This window comes from Hemitrygon akajei, chromosome 16, assembly GCF_048418815.1.
Source record: "Hemitrygon akajei chromosome 16, sHemAka1.3, whole genome shotgun sequence".
In the NCBI taxonomy this organism is placed as follows: domain Eukaryota; kingdom Metazoa; phylum Chordata; class Chondrichthyes; order Myliobatiformes; family Dasyatidae; genus Hemitrygon; species Hemitrygon akajei.
Window position 1 is genome coordinate 24177261 of NC_133139.1, and position 15261 is coordinate 24192521.

Sequence of the window (15261 nt, forward strand, 5' to 3'; positions counted from 1 at the left end):
AGTATGCCTGGTGTTGTAGTGTGTGAAGGAAGAGAAGTGGGTGCAGTTACTGTTGTAAGAGAGAAGGTGCTCAAAAAGTCGAATGACCCAGACCAGACAAACTGCACCCTAGGGTTCTGAAAGAGGTGGTGTTCGAGATTGTAGTAGCAAGAGAAATTCTTTCAAAAATCATTGGACTCGCATAGTGCCAGAACACTGGAAAATTGCAAATGTCACTCCATTCTTTAAGAAAGGAGGGAGGCAGCAGAAAGGAAACTATAGACCAGTTAGCCCGATCTCAGTGTTTGGGAAGACGTTGGAGTCAATTGTTGAGGATGAGGTGATGGAGCACTTGGTGACACAGGACAAGATCAGCATGGTTTCCTTCAGTGAAAATCCTGCCTGATGAACCTGTTGGAATTCTTTGAGGAGATTACAAGTAGGATAGATAAAGGGGATGCAGTGGATGTTGTATATTTGGACTTTCAGAAGGCCTTTGAAAAGGTACCGCACATGAGGTTGCTTACCAAGTTAAGAGCCCATGGAATTACAGGAAAGTTACTAACATGGTTAGAGCATTGGCTGATTGGTAGGAGGCAGCGAGTGGGAATAAAAGGATCCTTTTCTAGTTAGCTGCCAGTACTAGTGGTGTTCCGCAAGGGTTGGTGTTGGGACCACTTCTTTTTATGCTGTATATAAATGATTTTGATGATACAATAGATGGCTTTGTGGCCAAGTTTGCAGATGATATGAAGATTGGTGGAGGAGCAGGTAGAGGAAACAGGTAGGATGTAGAAGGACTTAGACAGGTTAGGAGAATGGACAAGAAAGCGGCAAATGAAATACAATGTTGGAAAAGGCATGGTCCATGCACTTTGGTAGTAAAAATAAATGTGCGGACTATTTTCTAAACAGGGAGAAAATCCAGGAATCTGAGATGCAGGGGGACTTGGGAGTCCTTGTGCTGAACACCCTGAAGGTTAACTTGCAGGTTGAGTCGGTGGTGAGGAAGGCAAATGCCATGTCAGCATTAATTTCAAGAGGTCGAGGATACAAAATCAAGGATGTGATACTGAGGCTTTATAAGGCACTGCTGAAGCCTCACCTTGAGTATTGTGAACAGTTTTGGGCCCCTTATCTTGGAAAAGATGTGCAGGCTTGGAGAGGGTCCAGAGGAAGTTCACAAGGATGATTCCAGGAATGAAAGGGTTATCATATGAGGAATGTTTGATGGCTCTGGGTCTGTACTCGCTGGAATTCAGAAGGATGAGGGGGGATGTAGAAAGGCCTAGACAGAGTAGATGTGGAATGGATGTTTCCCATTGTGGGAGAGTCTAGAACAAGAGGGCATAGCCTCAGGATAGAGGGGCGTCCTTTCAGAACAGAGATGCAGAGAAATTTCTTTAGCCAAAGGGTGGTGAATTTGTGGAATTCATTGCCACATGCAGCTGTGGAGGCCAGGCTGTTGGGTGCATTTTAGGCAGAGATTGATAGGTTCTTGAATGGACATGGCATCAAAGGTTACAGGGAGAAGGCCGGGAACTGGGGTTGAGGAGGAGATAGAAAAAAAAGGATCAGTCATGATTGAATGGCAGAGCAGACTCAATGGGTCAGATAGCCTCATTCTGCTCCTATGTCTTATGGCAGCGGTCCCCAACCTCCGGGCTGCGGACCAATATCGGGCCGTAAAGCATGCAAGGGTGAAGTGTAGGCGGTAGGTGCCGCCTGGCACATAATTAATTAGCTTGTTTATTTCGGCTTTTTTCTTAAAGATGTGCTGGGTGCGTTCCGCCTACCACTGCATCCCTGCACGCTTCGTGGCCTGGTATCAGTCCGCGGCCCGGAGGTTGGGGACCACTGTCTTATGGTCTTAATTCTGTCATTTATTCTTTGGGGCACTTCTGTGTTTTCGTGGATGTCTGCGAAGAAAAAGAATTTCAGGATGTATATTGTATACTTTTCTCTGACATTAAGTGTACCGCTTGAAATTCACCAACAACGCAACAAAAAGTGAGGGAAATGCCCTTTCCTGAAGACAGCCTTTGAATGTGGCTGCTTTGTATCAAGCTGAACATAGGTCCTATGGGTGCAAATACCAAGTTCAAAGTTCAAAGTAAATTTATTATCAAAGTACTTAAATGTAAATAATACCTTGAGATGCATTTTCATGCGGGCATTTACAGGAAAATAAAGAAATACAATGGAATTTATGAAAATTATAAATAACAACTAATGTGCAAAAGAAGACAAATTGAGCAAATAATAAAAGAATTATTTTATTCTTTTATTACAGCGGCCGTTGTCGTAGCGGCCATCGTTGGAGTGGACTGAGTCGGTGTGGGACAGCTTTGGCTCAATCAGGCTTCGGTGAGAAACAGGCAGAGGCGAGGGTAGGTTCTGGTAAGTTTCTGTTTTTCTTCTTTTTTTTTGGTTCAGACTAGAGAATATGCCAGGCAGGATGTTGGAATGCTACTCTTGCAGGATGTGGGAAGTCAGGGAGACCTCCGGTGTCCCTGACAACGACACCTGCAAGAAGTGCATCCAGCTGCAACTCCTAACAAACCACGTTAGGGAACTGGAGCAGGAGCTGGATGACCTCCGGATCACTCGGGAGACTGAGCAGTTTATAGATTGTAGCTTCCGGGAGGTAGTTACATCTAAGGAACAGGGCACAGGTAATTGGGTTACCGTCAGGTGAGGGAAGGGGAAAGGGCAGGTAGTGCAGGGTTCCCCTGTGGTCATTCCCCTCCAGAACAGGTATACCGATTTAGATACTGTTGGGGGGTTGACTTACCTGGGACAAGTTGCGGCAGCTGGATCTCTGGCACTGAGTCTGATTCTGCAGTGCAGAAGGGAGGGAGGAAGAATAGGAGAGCGGTAGTGATAGGGGACTCCATAGTCAGGGGTACAGACAGGAGATTCTGTGGTCGTGACAGAGACTCCCGGATGGTTTGTTGCCTCCTGGGTGCCAGGGTCAGGGATGTCGCTGATCGCATGCACAACATTCTGAAGTGGGAGGGTGATCAGCCAGATGTCGTGGTACACATCAGTACCAATGACATAGGTAGAAAGAGTCAGGAGGTCCTGAAGAGTGAGTACAGAGAGCTTGGTAGGAAGTTGAAAAACAGGACTTCGAGGGTAGTAATCTCCGGATTGCTGCCTGTGCCACGTGCCAATGAGGGTAAGAGTAGGATGCTCTGGCAGATGAACACGTGGCTGAGAAACTGATGTAGGGGGCAGGGTTTCAGATTTCTAGATCATTGGGACCTCTTCTGGGGCAGGTGGGACCTGTACAAGAGAGACGGATTACACCTGAACTACAAGGGGACCAATATACTTGCAGGGAGGTTTGCTAGTGTTATTGGGGAGGGTTTAAACTACATTTGCAGGGGGATGGGAACCAGAGTGCCAGAGTAGATAGTGGAACGGGGGTAAAAATAAATGATGTTAGTAGTTCATGCAAAGTCACAAATAGTAAGGATGTGTGTGGTGGTAACAACCTTCTGAGGTGTGTATATTTCAATGCGAGGAGTATTGTGGGAAAGGTAGATGAGCTGAGGGCTGGGATTGACACATGGAATTATGATATCATAGCCATTACAGAAACTTGGTTACAGGAGGGGCAGGACTGGCAGCTCAATGTTCCAGGGTTCTGATGTTTCAGGCGTGATAGAGGCAGAGGGATGAAGGGTGGGGTGGGGGGAGTGGCTTTGCTAGTCAGGGGAAATATTACAGCAGTGCTTCGGCAGGAAAGATTAGAGGGCTTGTCTACTAAGGCCATATGGGTGGAGCTGAGGAACAGGAAAGGTATGACCACATTAATAGGGTTGTATTATAGACCACCCAATAGTCAGCGAGAATTGGAGGAGCAAATCTGCAGAGAGATAACAGACAACTGCAGGAGACAGAAAGTTGTGTTTGTAGGGGATTTTAATTTTCCCCACATTGATTGGGATTTCCAACACTGTTAAAGGTCTAGATGGGTTAGAGTTTGTGAAATGTGTTCAGGAAAGTTTTCTAAATCAATATATAGATGTACCAACTAGGGAGGATGCAATATTAGATCTCCTATTAGGAAATGAGTTAGGGCAGGTAACGGAAGTGTGTGTAGGGGAACACTTTCATTCCAGTGATCATAACATCATTAGTTTCAACTCGATCATGGATAAAGATAGAGCTGGTCCTCGGGTTGAATTTCTAAACTGGAAAAAGGCCAAATTTGAAGAAATGAGAAAGGATCTAAAAAGCGTAGATTGGGACAGGTTGTCCTCTGGCAAGGCTGTGATTGGTAAGTGGGAGGCCTTCAAAGGAGAAATTTTGAGAGTGCAGAGTTTGTATGTTCCTATCAGGGTTAAAGGCAAAATGAATAAGAATTAGGAACCTTGGTTCTCAAAGGATATTGGAACTCTGATAAAGAAGAAGAGAGAGATGTATAACATGTATAGCAACAGGGTAACAATAAGATGCTTGAGGAGTTAAAAAAGAGTAAGAAAATACTTAAGAAAGATAGCAGGAGAGCTAAAAGAAGACATGAGGTTGCTTTGGCAGTCAGGGTGAAGGATAATCCTAAGAGCTTCTACAGGTATGTTAAGAGCAAAAGGATAGTAAGGGATAAAATTGGTCCTCTTGAAGATCAGAGTGGTTGGCTATGTATGGAACCAAAAGAAATGGGGGAGATATTAAATGGGTTTTTTGCATCTGTATTTACTATGGAAACTGGAATGGAGTCTATGGAAATAAGGCAAACAAGTAGGGAGGTCATGGAACTTACACAGATTAAAGAGGAGGAGGTGCTTGCTGTCTTGAGGCAAATCAGAGTAGATAAATCCCCATGACCTGACAGGGTATTCCCTCGGACCTTGAGGGAGACTAGTGTTGAAATTGCAGGGGCCCTGGCAGAAATATTTAAAATGTCGATATCCACGGGTCAGGTGCCGGAGGATTGGAGGATAGCTCATGTAGTTCCGTTGTTTAAAAAAGGCTCAAAAAGTAAGCCGGGAAATTATAGGCCGGTAAGTTTGACATTGGTAGTAGGTAAATTATTGGAAGGAATACTAAGAGACAGGATCTACAAGTATTTGGATAGACAGGGACTTATTAGAAACAGTCAGCATGGCTTTGTGCGTGGTAGGTCATGTTTAACCAATCTATTAGAATTTTTCAAGGAAGTTATCAGGAAAGTGGATGAAGGGAAAGCAGTGGATATTGTATACATGGACTTCAGTAAGGCCTTTGACAAGGTCCTGCGTGGGAGGTTAGTTAGGAAGATTCAGTCGCTAGGTATACATGGTGAGGTAGTAAATTGGATTAGACATTGGCTGAATGGGAGAAGTCAGAGAGTGGTAGTGGAGGATTGCTACTCTGAGTGGAGGACTGTGACTAGTGGTGTGCCACAGGGATCAGTACTGGGTCCGTTGTTATTTGTCATCTATATCAATGATCAGGATGATAATGTGGCAAATTGGATCAGCAAATTTGCTGATGATACAAAGATTGGAGGTATAGTGGACAGTGAGGAAGGTTTTCAAAGCTTGCAGAGGGATTTGGACCAGTTGGAGGAATGGGCAGAAAAATGGCAGATGGAGTTTAATGCGGACAAGTGTGAGGTATTGCACTTCGGAAGGTCAAACCATGGTAGAACATACAAGGTAAATGGTAGGACACTGAGGAGTGCAGTAGAACAGAGGGATCTGGGAGTAAAGATACATAATTCCCTAAAAGTGGCGTCACAAGTAGATAGGGTTGTAAAGAGAGCTTTTGGTACATTGCCCTTTATAAATCAAAGTATTTAGTATAAGAGTTGGAATGTAATGGTGAAGTTGTATAAGACATTGGTGAGACCAAATTTGGAGTATTGTGTGCAGTTTTGGTCACCTAATTACAGGAAGGATACTAATAAGGTTGAAAGAGTGCAGAGAAGGTTTACAAGGATGTTGCCAGGACTTGAGAAACTGAGTTACAGAGAATAGGTTAGGACTTTATTCCCTGGAGCATAGAAGAACGAGGAGAGATTTGATAGAGGTGTATAAAATTATTATGGGTATAGATAGAGTGAATGCAAGCAGGCTTTTTCCACTGAGGCCAGGGGAGAAAAACCCCCAGAGGTCATGGGTTAAGGGTGAAGGGGGAAAAGTTTAAAGGGAACATGGGGGGGGGGGCTTCTTCACACTGAGAGTGGTGGGAGTGTGGAATGAGCTGTCAGATGAAGTGGTGAATGCGGGCTCACTTTTGACATTTAAGAAAAACTTGGAGAGGTATATGGATGAGAGGGGTTTGGAGGGATATGGCCCAGGTGCAGGTCAGTGGGACTAGGCAGAAAAATGGTTCGGCACAGCCAAGAAAGGCCAAAAGGCCTGTTTCTATGCTGTAATGTTCTATGGTTCTAAGTAAATAAATAATGCTAAGAATGGGTGTTGTGGAGCCCTTGAAAGAACGTCAGTAGCTTGTGGAGTCATTTTAGCATTGAGATGAGTGAAGTTATCCATGCTGGTTCAGGAGTCTATCAAGGTTATGGTTGTAGGATACTATCAAGTTGTACTCTGTTGGTAAGGCTTTACCCATCCCTGGTGTTTCAAAGCACAGACTTTGATGTGTTGCTGTAGGATGCTTCATGCATTTGGACTATGCTGTTAAGGGAGGAGGAGATGATAGATCTTGTTGGATATTACCTACTGTAGATTGTTAAAGTATTTTGGCCGATTGCCTCAATACCAGAACTTCCAAATAAGCAAGGAGCTTTGGCTTGGCTGGTGGTCTCAATGACCCTCCCCATCAGATTTTCATGTAAGGATGGAGTCACAATAGCGCTGTATACTGACCTTGTGGTGGTGGTGGTATAGATGAGACCATAATTTTGTTTTAGCATGTGTCTTTGCCACAAACATCTGGAAAATGATGCAGTTTTCTTTGTTGAGGTTCATCCTGAGCAGCTGCATAACACAGGATTCTGTGCTCTATGGGCTGTTCCCAGGGCTGCACACTGAGACAAACATTGGTTGCTGCTGGAAGATCATCAACTTTTGAGTTATATTGAAATTATTGGTCTTCCAGTGCAGGACACAATCCAGAGTTGAATGCTACTGTCTGGCAAATTGCAGGATGCAGGACCACACGCTGAGGGATGAACTAAAGCATGGTACAGCTGCCGTAAAGGCTCTATGGGAAAAGCCTACAATGAGTCCTTTTGCCTCTGGATAGTAAGCAACTTGGCCCTGTGTAATAATCTCTCAAACCAATCACTCATAGACTGTCGGGGGGGGGGGGGGGTGCAAATTTATAGAGTGTTGATTTCATGTAAATAGTGCAAGCAAATATGAATTTTTGATGTTGTACAATTAGAAATTTGTATGTATTTCTGGTCGGTTGCCCTTGAACTAAATGACATTCTAAATTTTTACAGAGGGAAGTCAAAATGTCAGCTATGATGTTGAGTCTGGAATTGCTTATAGGTCAGACAGTGCAGCAACAATCTGGTAGCTTCATTGTCACTGTTACTGTAATTAACCGTTTTATACCAGATTTATTTAAATAACTTACATTAAGTTCCCCAGTTGATAAGTAGCATTTAAATTTAGGCCTTCTGGAGTACTAATTCAATGTCTTTATGACTACACATCCCTATTCTTCTTGGTCTCACAGAACTTCAGAATCAGAATCAGAATCGGGTTTATTATCACCGGCATGTGTCGTGATATTTGTTAACTTAGCAGCAGCAATTCAATGCAAGACATAATGTAGAAGAAAAAAACAAAATAAAATAATAATAATAAATCAATTACAGTATATTGAATAGATTAAAATCGTGCAAAAAACAGAAATAATATATATTTAAAAAGTGAGGTAGTGTCCAAGGGTTTACCGGTAATGTCCATTTAGGAATCGAATGGCAGAGGGGAGGAAGCTGTTCCTGTGTCACTGAATGTGTGTCTAATAATACATGCCAATATTTTCTCAATTCCACTATCTTTTCCTCAACTTGTTATTTCATTTAAATTCAATTACAAAAACGAAATTGGATTTACACTCAGAGGCCACCTTATGAGCTATGCCAGTACACCTGCACGTTAATGCAAGTATCTAATCACCCAATCATGTGGCGGTAACTCGATGTATAAAAGCATGCAGACATGGTCAAGAGGTTCAGTTGTTGTTCATCAGAATGGGAAGAAACGTGATCTGTGACTTTGACCATGGTGCCAGATGGGGTGGTTTAAGTATCTCAGAAATTGCTGATTTCCTGGGATTTTCACCCACAACTGACTCTAGAGTTTACAGAGAATGCTGCGAAAGGCAAAAACAAACATCTAGTAAGTGGCAGGTCTGTGGGCGAAAATACCTTGTTAATGAGCGGGGCCAGTGGAGAATGGCCAAACTGGTTCAAGCTGACAGGAAGGTGCCAGTAACTCAAATAACCATGTATTGCAACAGTGGCATGCGGAAGAGCGTTTCTGAATGCACAGCACGTTGAACCTTGAAGTGGTTGGGCTACCTCAGCAAAAAATGACCCGATGTTCCACTCCTATATCTAATCAGATGGCAACTGAGTGTATACAGCAACCTTAACATTATATCAAGTCCAAGTGTACACAGGAGTGTCATCAGACAAAATTTAGTAACAAACCAAAAAAGGAAAATTTTGAACAAATGATAAAAAGCTGGGTCAAATAAATTGATTTAAGAATTATCTTGAGAAAAGATTTTACAGCAAGAAAGGTGAAGAGGTTTAGGGTTGGAATTCTAAAGCTCAGATAGATGAAGACATCGTTCATGCACAGGGGACAATCAAAATTGGGTCTAGGTAAGAGGACTAGTTTTAACTACATCATGAATACTATTGGAGGAATAGTGATTTTGATGCTTTAGGTGGTGGCAGATTCAGGAGCTGGTTTCTACTACCTGGGGGCACAAATGTTACTCCGTGGGCCCACTGTGCAACAATGTCAGTCTTTATAAATTATTCAGCAGCAGGCAATTGTAAGGGGCCCACTAACCTTAATCTTAGAGCCTGAGGGAGAATGATAATGACAGTCCTTGCTTCCTCGGATCTGCCAGTGTTCTGGAATTTGAGGATGTTGCAAAGGAGAGAAGATTAGAGAGGGATTTGAAATCAAGGATAACACTTTGAGGAGATATTGCACTGAGAACCAATGTATATCAATGAGCACAGGACTGATGTTGAAATGAATGATGTGAACTGTGACATTCACATGTACTAGATTTTGGAAAACGCACAAGTTTTAACAGAGTAGAAGATGAGGCACTATTTGTCTAAAGGATGGCTGTTGTAAAGAATGACAGAAGCACCATGGTGGTCCAATAGATGATGTTCTGAAGTATGGTCAGGAAAGGGGCAACTGTGCTTCAATCCAGATGAAAAATATGTTATACCTGAAAGTTTGATGCAGACGATGGCTACCACAAAATTCAAACATGTACAGCTTCACGGTAACAAAAAATAAAGATGGAATGAATGTAACATTAATGCCCTGACAAAGAATGCAAAATGTATGAATTGATGAGCTTTAATTGGCTGCCACCTCCCCAATATTCCAACATTGCTTAATTGGCTGCAAAGCTCTTTGGAGTGTCCTGTCACGATAGGCTCTTTATTACTACAAATGAAAACCCTTTTTTCTTTGTGATTAGTATGTTTATCCCCTAGCATATAAACAGAAATTTCCAATTAAAAATTGATTTTGAAGTAATAAAATATCCTTATATTAATAAAATATAAAATAAATATAAATAAAATATAAAATAATAAAATATTATCCTAATAAAATATGCTTCATAGAGATATTAATAAAAAATCTTAATTCCAAGCTGCATCAAGAGTTGTAATAACAAGTGTCCAAAAACTGGGTTAGGGACAAAGGTTTTCAAAGAGAAGAGAGAAATGAAGAGTTTTAAGGAGAGAATTCTGGGCAACTGAGGGCAAGGCTGCAGAAATCTGACACCTTGAGCATTGTAATTTGGGATGAACAGAGGCTTAAAATCAGAGAAGTCTTGATGTTATGTATAGTTGTACAGATGGGGGAAATTACAGAGATAGGGAAGGGAGAGATCATGGAAGGATTATAAAAATATATGTATGTATTAAAAGGAAGCGAGTCTGCATCAGAAGCCAGAGAAGGTTAAGAAGTATAAGTGTTATAGTCATCTGTAATTTGGCAGTGGAATTTTGAATGAACCCATTTTTCTGAGGAATACAGAGTGGCAGTGATATGTTGAAGAACTTAAATTTGTCTTTTCTTTTGTTAGGATTGCTTGTGTGCCCTTAATGCTACAGATAAACAAGTGGCCATATTGTCCTCCATAATCTCTGCCATTTGCAAGGTGGAAAGCCAGGGAAGGGTGCGTGACAATAGAAAAAAAGATTTTTTCAATACATCTGTTAAAATATTAAATAAAGAAAATGTAAACATCCTCATTAAATATTTACAGCTTACTACACCTTTAATAAACAAAAACTTTCTTGATCCTTAATTCCAATCCAATAAGAGCAGAGCAGCCTTTATTTTCACTCACAATGTTCACTCACGTTCTACGAATCTTGTTTGCTTGCAGCCAAGTCCAGATATTTAATTTGCTTTTCATTGCACGCTCTCTCCGCGTTTTTAAAAAAATATCAGACTCCAGTCCACGAAGCTGTGTACTCCTGGTTCATGTTTTGCAGTCGTCCCGTCTCCTTTCCCTATCCACCCCCTCTCTCTCCCTGGGTTGGCGGCTCTTGTTTACTCGGCAGAGCCAGAAGAAGTTTGCGTTTGGTCTGTTGGTTCGAAGCTTTTCGATTTCTCCTGGCCGTCTGTGTTTTTTTTGGTGTTGCATACCTACTAAAAGCATAAATTGAAATTCATTTTTAAAGAAGCACACGAAAGACAGAAAGAAAAGAAACAAAAAAAACGTTGTTGACGAAAAAAATACTGGGAAGAAAACAATCACTTTGGAATGTGTTGAAGCCAAAGGGGAGAAAAAGCCTTCAAGGATTACAGGCATTTGTTGATCAGTTTTGCGCTTGGTGTTTTGATAATTTATTGAATATTTTGATTGAATATTTCCTTTGGTTAATTGGGCACTTGTGCTGATATTTTTTTTTCTGGGGAGACTGCAATATTAAAAAAGAACGCAGGAAGCCAGAGGTAAATCAAGTTTGGATCATCTTGGAGAGGATTTTGTTGCTGACTGATTTTCTCAACAGACTGGATTTTGTTTCTTCCTCTTCTCAGGACCTGGTAAATGTGACAGGAAAAATAAACTTAAACAATTCCTTCTTCCAGTGATATCATCAGGCTGAAAGGAAATTACAACAAAAAAACAAGGAGGTTTAAAGATGAAATAAAAGCAAAGGAAATGAGAGCTTTCTTGTATTGGGAAGTGAAGCCGCAGCCTTTTCAACTCCAATGTTATTTCAAGAGGAGATTTTGTCTTTGAAGAAGAAACTAGAGGTTGCAGAAAGCTTCTTCAGTTGTGGAAAAATATAATCCTGCAAATAAATAAGAGGGGGGAAAGCTACAAAATCTCTAACAAACTCTCGAAAAAAGACTGGACAAAAAGGAACAATTAATTTCATTTCCCCTCTCACGGACAAAGTGAAGGATTTGATCCAGTCTAACTGTCAAGATCACTTTATTTAATCTTGTCGAAAGAAAATTCAAGATTTTTTTGTGTGTTGGGAAGAGTTGTACTTTTTTATTTGCGAGACATTTTCTTCCTCCTCTTCCCACCCCTAAGTAACCCCAAAAAATATCCAAAAAAAAAGAAAATAACTTTTGTTGCCAGTTACCCTTCAACCCTGTTTTGTTTTAGTTTTTAGTCTGTTCTATTCCAGGGTTGTATGTGTGTGTGTGTGGGGGGGAGGGGGGTGTGGGAATTAATTTGAATTAGGAAGATTCCAGACCCAGAATGGGGATAAAGACTCCGATATTAGCCTTGGTGACTGTCTTCATTCTGGCCAATACTGGCCCAACAGAATCAAAAAGTAAGTATTTACTTAAAAGCATTATTATGAAAATATAATTATATAAAGCTTTTCTTAATATTCGGGAAGATTTTTCGCGAATTTCGATGATGGCTCATTTAATTTATTTACTACTTATTTGTGTGGAAACATTTCTTAGCTTGTTTTTTTCCCCCAAAAGCAACGAGGCCTAAAAGTCACCTGAAAGCCTGTGACTCGAGTAGAGGGTAAAGGCGGCAGCTCCCCCTACTTCGGCGAACCTAAAATGGAGAGCCGTGGATTTGGCACTGTGTGGGCCTAGGGTCTTTAAAACGCAACCATAATAACAAACTGGATCTTTATTTTTGCAGCCTGAGAAGGTTTGAGATTTTTTTAGAAACGTAGATCAGATTGGATTTCCTTGGTTTTACGCATCCTCTTAATTTAAATTTTGTTTTAAAATCTCACCAATGACAATTCAGATTGGTGAGAGTAGGACAGATGCATGCTGATTAGGAAGATATGACAAATTAAATTTTAATTGTTTGGGATTAGTTGCAAAGGAAATTAATTCTAATTGGCTATCTGAAACGTTCCTTGTTTTCTCTTTTCCCCGGGATTGTCTAAATATATTGCTTGTCAATCAGTCTACACATGTTAAGGTGCATCCGAGTCTTGCATTTTCTGTTTTTTTAAATATGATGGTCCTCAGACCTAATCAGTTGATTATAATGATTTCTTGGATGGGTTGTGTATAAGAATATGACTTGCCTTCCACAGTTTTGATTGATCAAATTCACCTCCCCTTGCCCAATTAGCAGTGCATGTCTAGAAAAATAAAATCAAGATCATAGAGTTTTAGACCAGATTGCCAGAGCAGTCTGGTCAAAGCATTGGACCAAGATGCAAGTGGGCAAAGATCGATAGGAGACACTCAAAACCCCAAAATCCAAAGAGGTATCCTGAGATCCTGTACTTCGAAAAAGGGAATTTGTGCTTTTTCACATTACTGTGAAGTGATACTTTTTCCACAGAAGTTGCAATTGTCTTCTGTGAGCTCTCATTAAAGAATTAAAAAAAATTAATAATGTACAATACAGTGTTATCTGATTTCTCCATAATCCTGGCAGCATTTGTCTCAAAACTTCACTTTTTGCTTGTCAGACCTACCCATTACTCTGTGGGCTTTAATTTTCCCCATTGGGAAAGTTGGTAGTATCTACCTAAGGTTTACATTTTTGTGTGTGAGCCTTGTTATTGTGGGTGAACATCAGCTGCTGGGTTATGATGCCAGTACTTACCATGCTTTGCGTGAATACATTGTCACCTGTCTAGCTAGAGTTTGTTTGTTATTGAATAAAAGCTCATTAGGGATGGAAGTCTTATTCATGAGAAAGGGCCAGAAAGATATTATAAACATAAGAGATTCTGCAGATGCTGGAAATCAATATGTATTTGATAACAAATCTTCTCAAAGCTATACCACGTTGAAGACTTTGCAAGTGATGTGTTCAGATCTCAGCAACTCCCATATTCTTGAAGACTTTGCAAGTGATGTGTTCAGATCTCAGCAACTCCCATATTCTTGATGGCCCTTGTAAAGGTTCTTACTTTTGTAGAAAAAAATGCCTTGCTTGACTGTCAAAATCTTCAGATGAAAAAAGCGCTTTGCTAGAGTCTTCAGTCAAGGTGTTTTAGCCTTGAAGCAATTCATCTGTGATTGGATTGTTACAGTTGTCTTCATTGGGATTGGGAATGGAGGAAGTTGCTGATGATTTATTTACCAAGGTTTAACCTGTTGGGGAAACTAGAGTACGAATCTCTGGAAATGTAATACAAAATGCAGATGACATAGAAATTGTTTCTTCACTTCTTTCAGCCACCCCTTCCCCTCAGTCTATTTTGGAAAGAAAGATGTGTGGAATTTAAATAATTGCAAATTTTAATTTCTAAAGTGTGCTTTGTTAACTTGAGATGGTGGCAGTAAAGACTATGCTAAAGAGGAAAAAATGATTCCATATTAAACACAAAAGATTCTGTAGATGCTAAAAACACACACAAAATACTGGAAGAACTCACCAGATCTGGCAGCATCTATGGAAATGAATAAACAATCGGCATTTCAGACCGAGATCCTTCATCAGGACCATTCAGCATGTTATTTGTTTTTCTACCACTAGCTAGTGACAAAGCCACTTTGGAAATGACAAATGTAGACTTTGAGAAAGTAATCAGATTCAGTTTTTCTACCCAGATTTCTTAACTATTGTTAATTTTGCCTGCTGACAAATGTTTGAAATTGGACAGAAAATCTGAAGGCTCAAGTGGTACAAAACTGATCATCAACCTTTAGAGCAGGAGTTCCCAACCTGGGGTCCACAGATCCCTTGGTTAGTTGTAGAGGTCCATGGCATAAAAAAAGGTTGGGAAACCCTGCTTTAGAGGTTTTAGAAAGGGAAATTGGGAATTCTGCTCCTATGCCTTACGGGAGTGAGGTAAATGAAGGTTTAAGGAAAGCTTGTTGTTTGCTGGATGTTACATCGTTCTGCTGAGCTCCAGGGAGATATTGTATAGAAAGCAGATCTTGATGATTGTTGTAGCACAATTCTTGTGTAAAATGGCTAACGGAACAAGTTACGTGATATTTTTATTTGTGGGTAAACAGCAATAGGTAAACAATGATTCTGCTTCTCTTTGATGTGAATTAATGGAGGAATATTGAGTGGACTTTTGACCTCTTCCTCTGGAACTAACTTTGTGGGCCAGTTGAGCTATGGTTTAACATTTCATCATTTGACAGTATCCACTTCATTGGTGTCAAATGTGGACGTGCTTAATTCTCTGGAGCAGGACCTGAACCCACCCCTCGGTATTCTGTTTTTCATTCATTCACTGTAGCATTCTCATCACTACACAAGATTTAATTTAGAAAGCTCTCTTGTAAGCAATTGTAAAGGATTTTAATTTCCATCCTGCGCACTTCAAGGCAGTTTACAGTGTCTCCTTTCTGTAGCTGAGTCACAAGTGTGTGGTTTCATTCCTGACTACGAGATCTAACAATGTAATTTATTTGGGCTGATGGAGAGTTGTATTGTCAGAAGTAAGCCCATTTGGACATTATACTGGAAGATAATCAAGAAAACTACATGTTTGTGTTGATATTTATCCTTCAATTAAGAAGGTGCCCTATTCCTTTATGAGCACTTTATCCTTCATCTTTTCAAACTTCCTTCTTTCCCTTCAGAATCTTTTAGTAAATGTTGACATACAGTAATTTGTGCTTCAGTCTCATTAAATGGAGGCTCAGTTTGTAATAAAGTAGATGGCAAAAGATCCAGTTGCACTTT

The 15261-nt window shown here is 40.6% G+C and overlaps 1 protein-coding gene across 2 annotated transcripts in view; it reads left to right on the plus strand.

Moving 5' to 3' along the window:
* The first annotated feature begins 10674 nt into the window (after positions 1 to 10674).
* The window catches only part of LOC140739834 (insulin receptor-like), a 217277-nt gene continuing 212690 nt past the window's right edge, over positions 10675 to 15261 (plus strand). For both annotated transcript variants that reach the window (XM_073068421.1, XM_073068422.1), the window contains exon 1: positions 10675 to 11956. In XM_073068421.1, the coding sequence (XP_072924522.1) occupies positions 11881 to 11956 (76 nt within the window). In that variant the 5' untranslated portion in view covers positions 10675 to 11880. The remainder of the gene's footprint in view (positions 11957 to 15261) is intronic.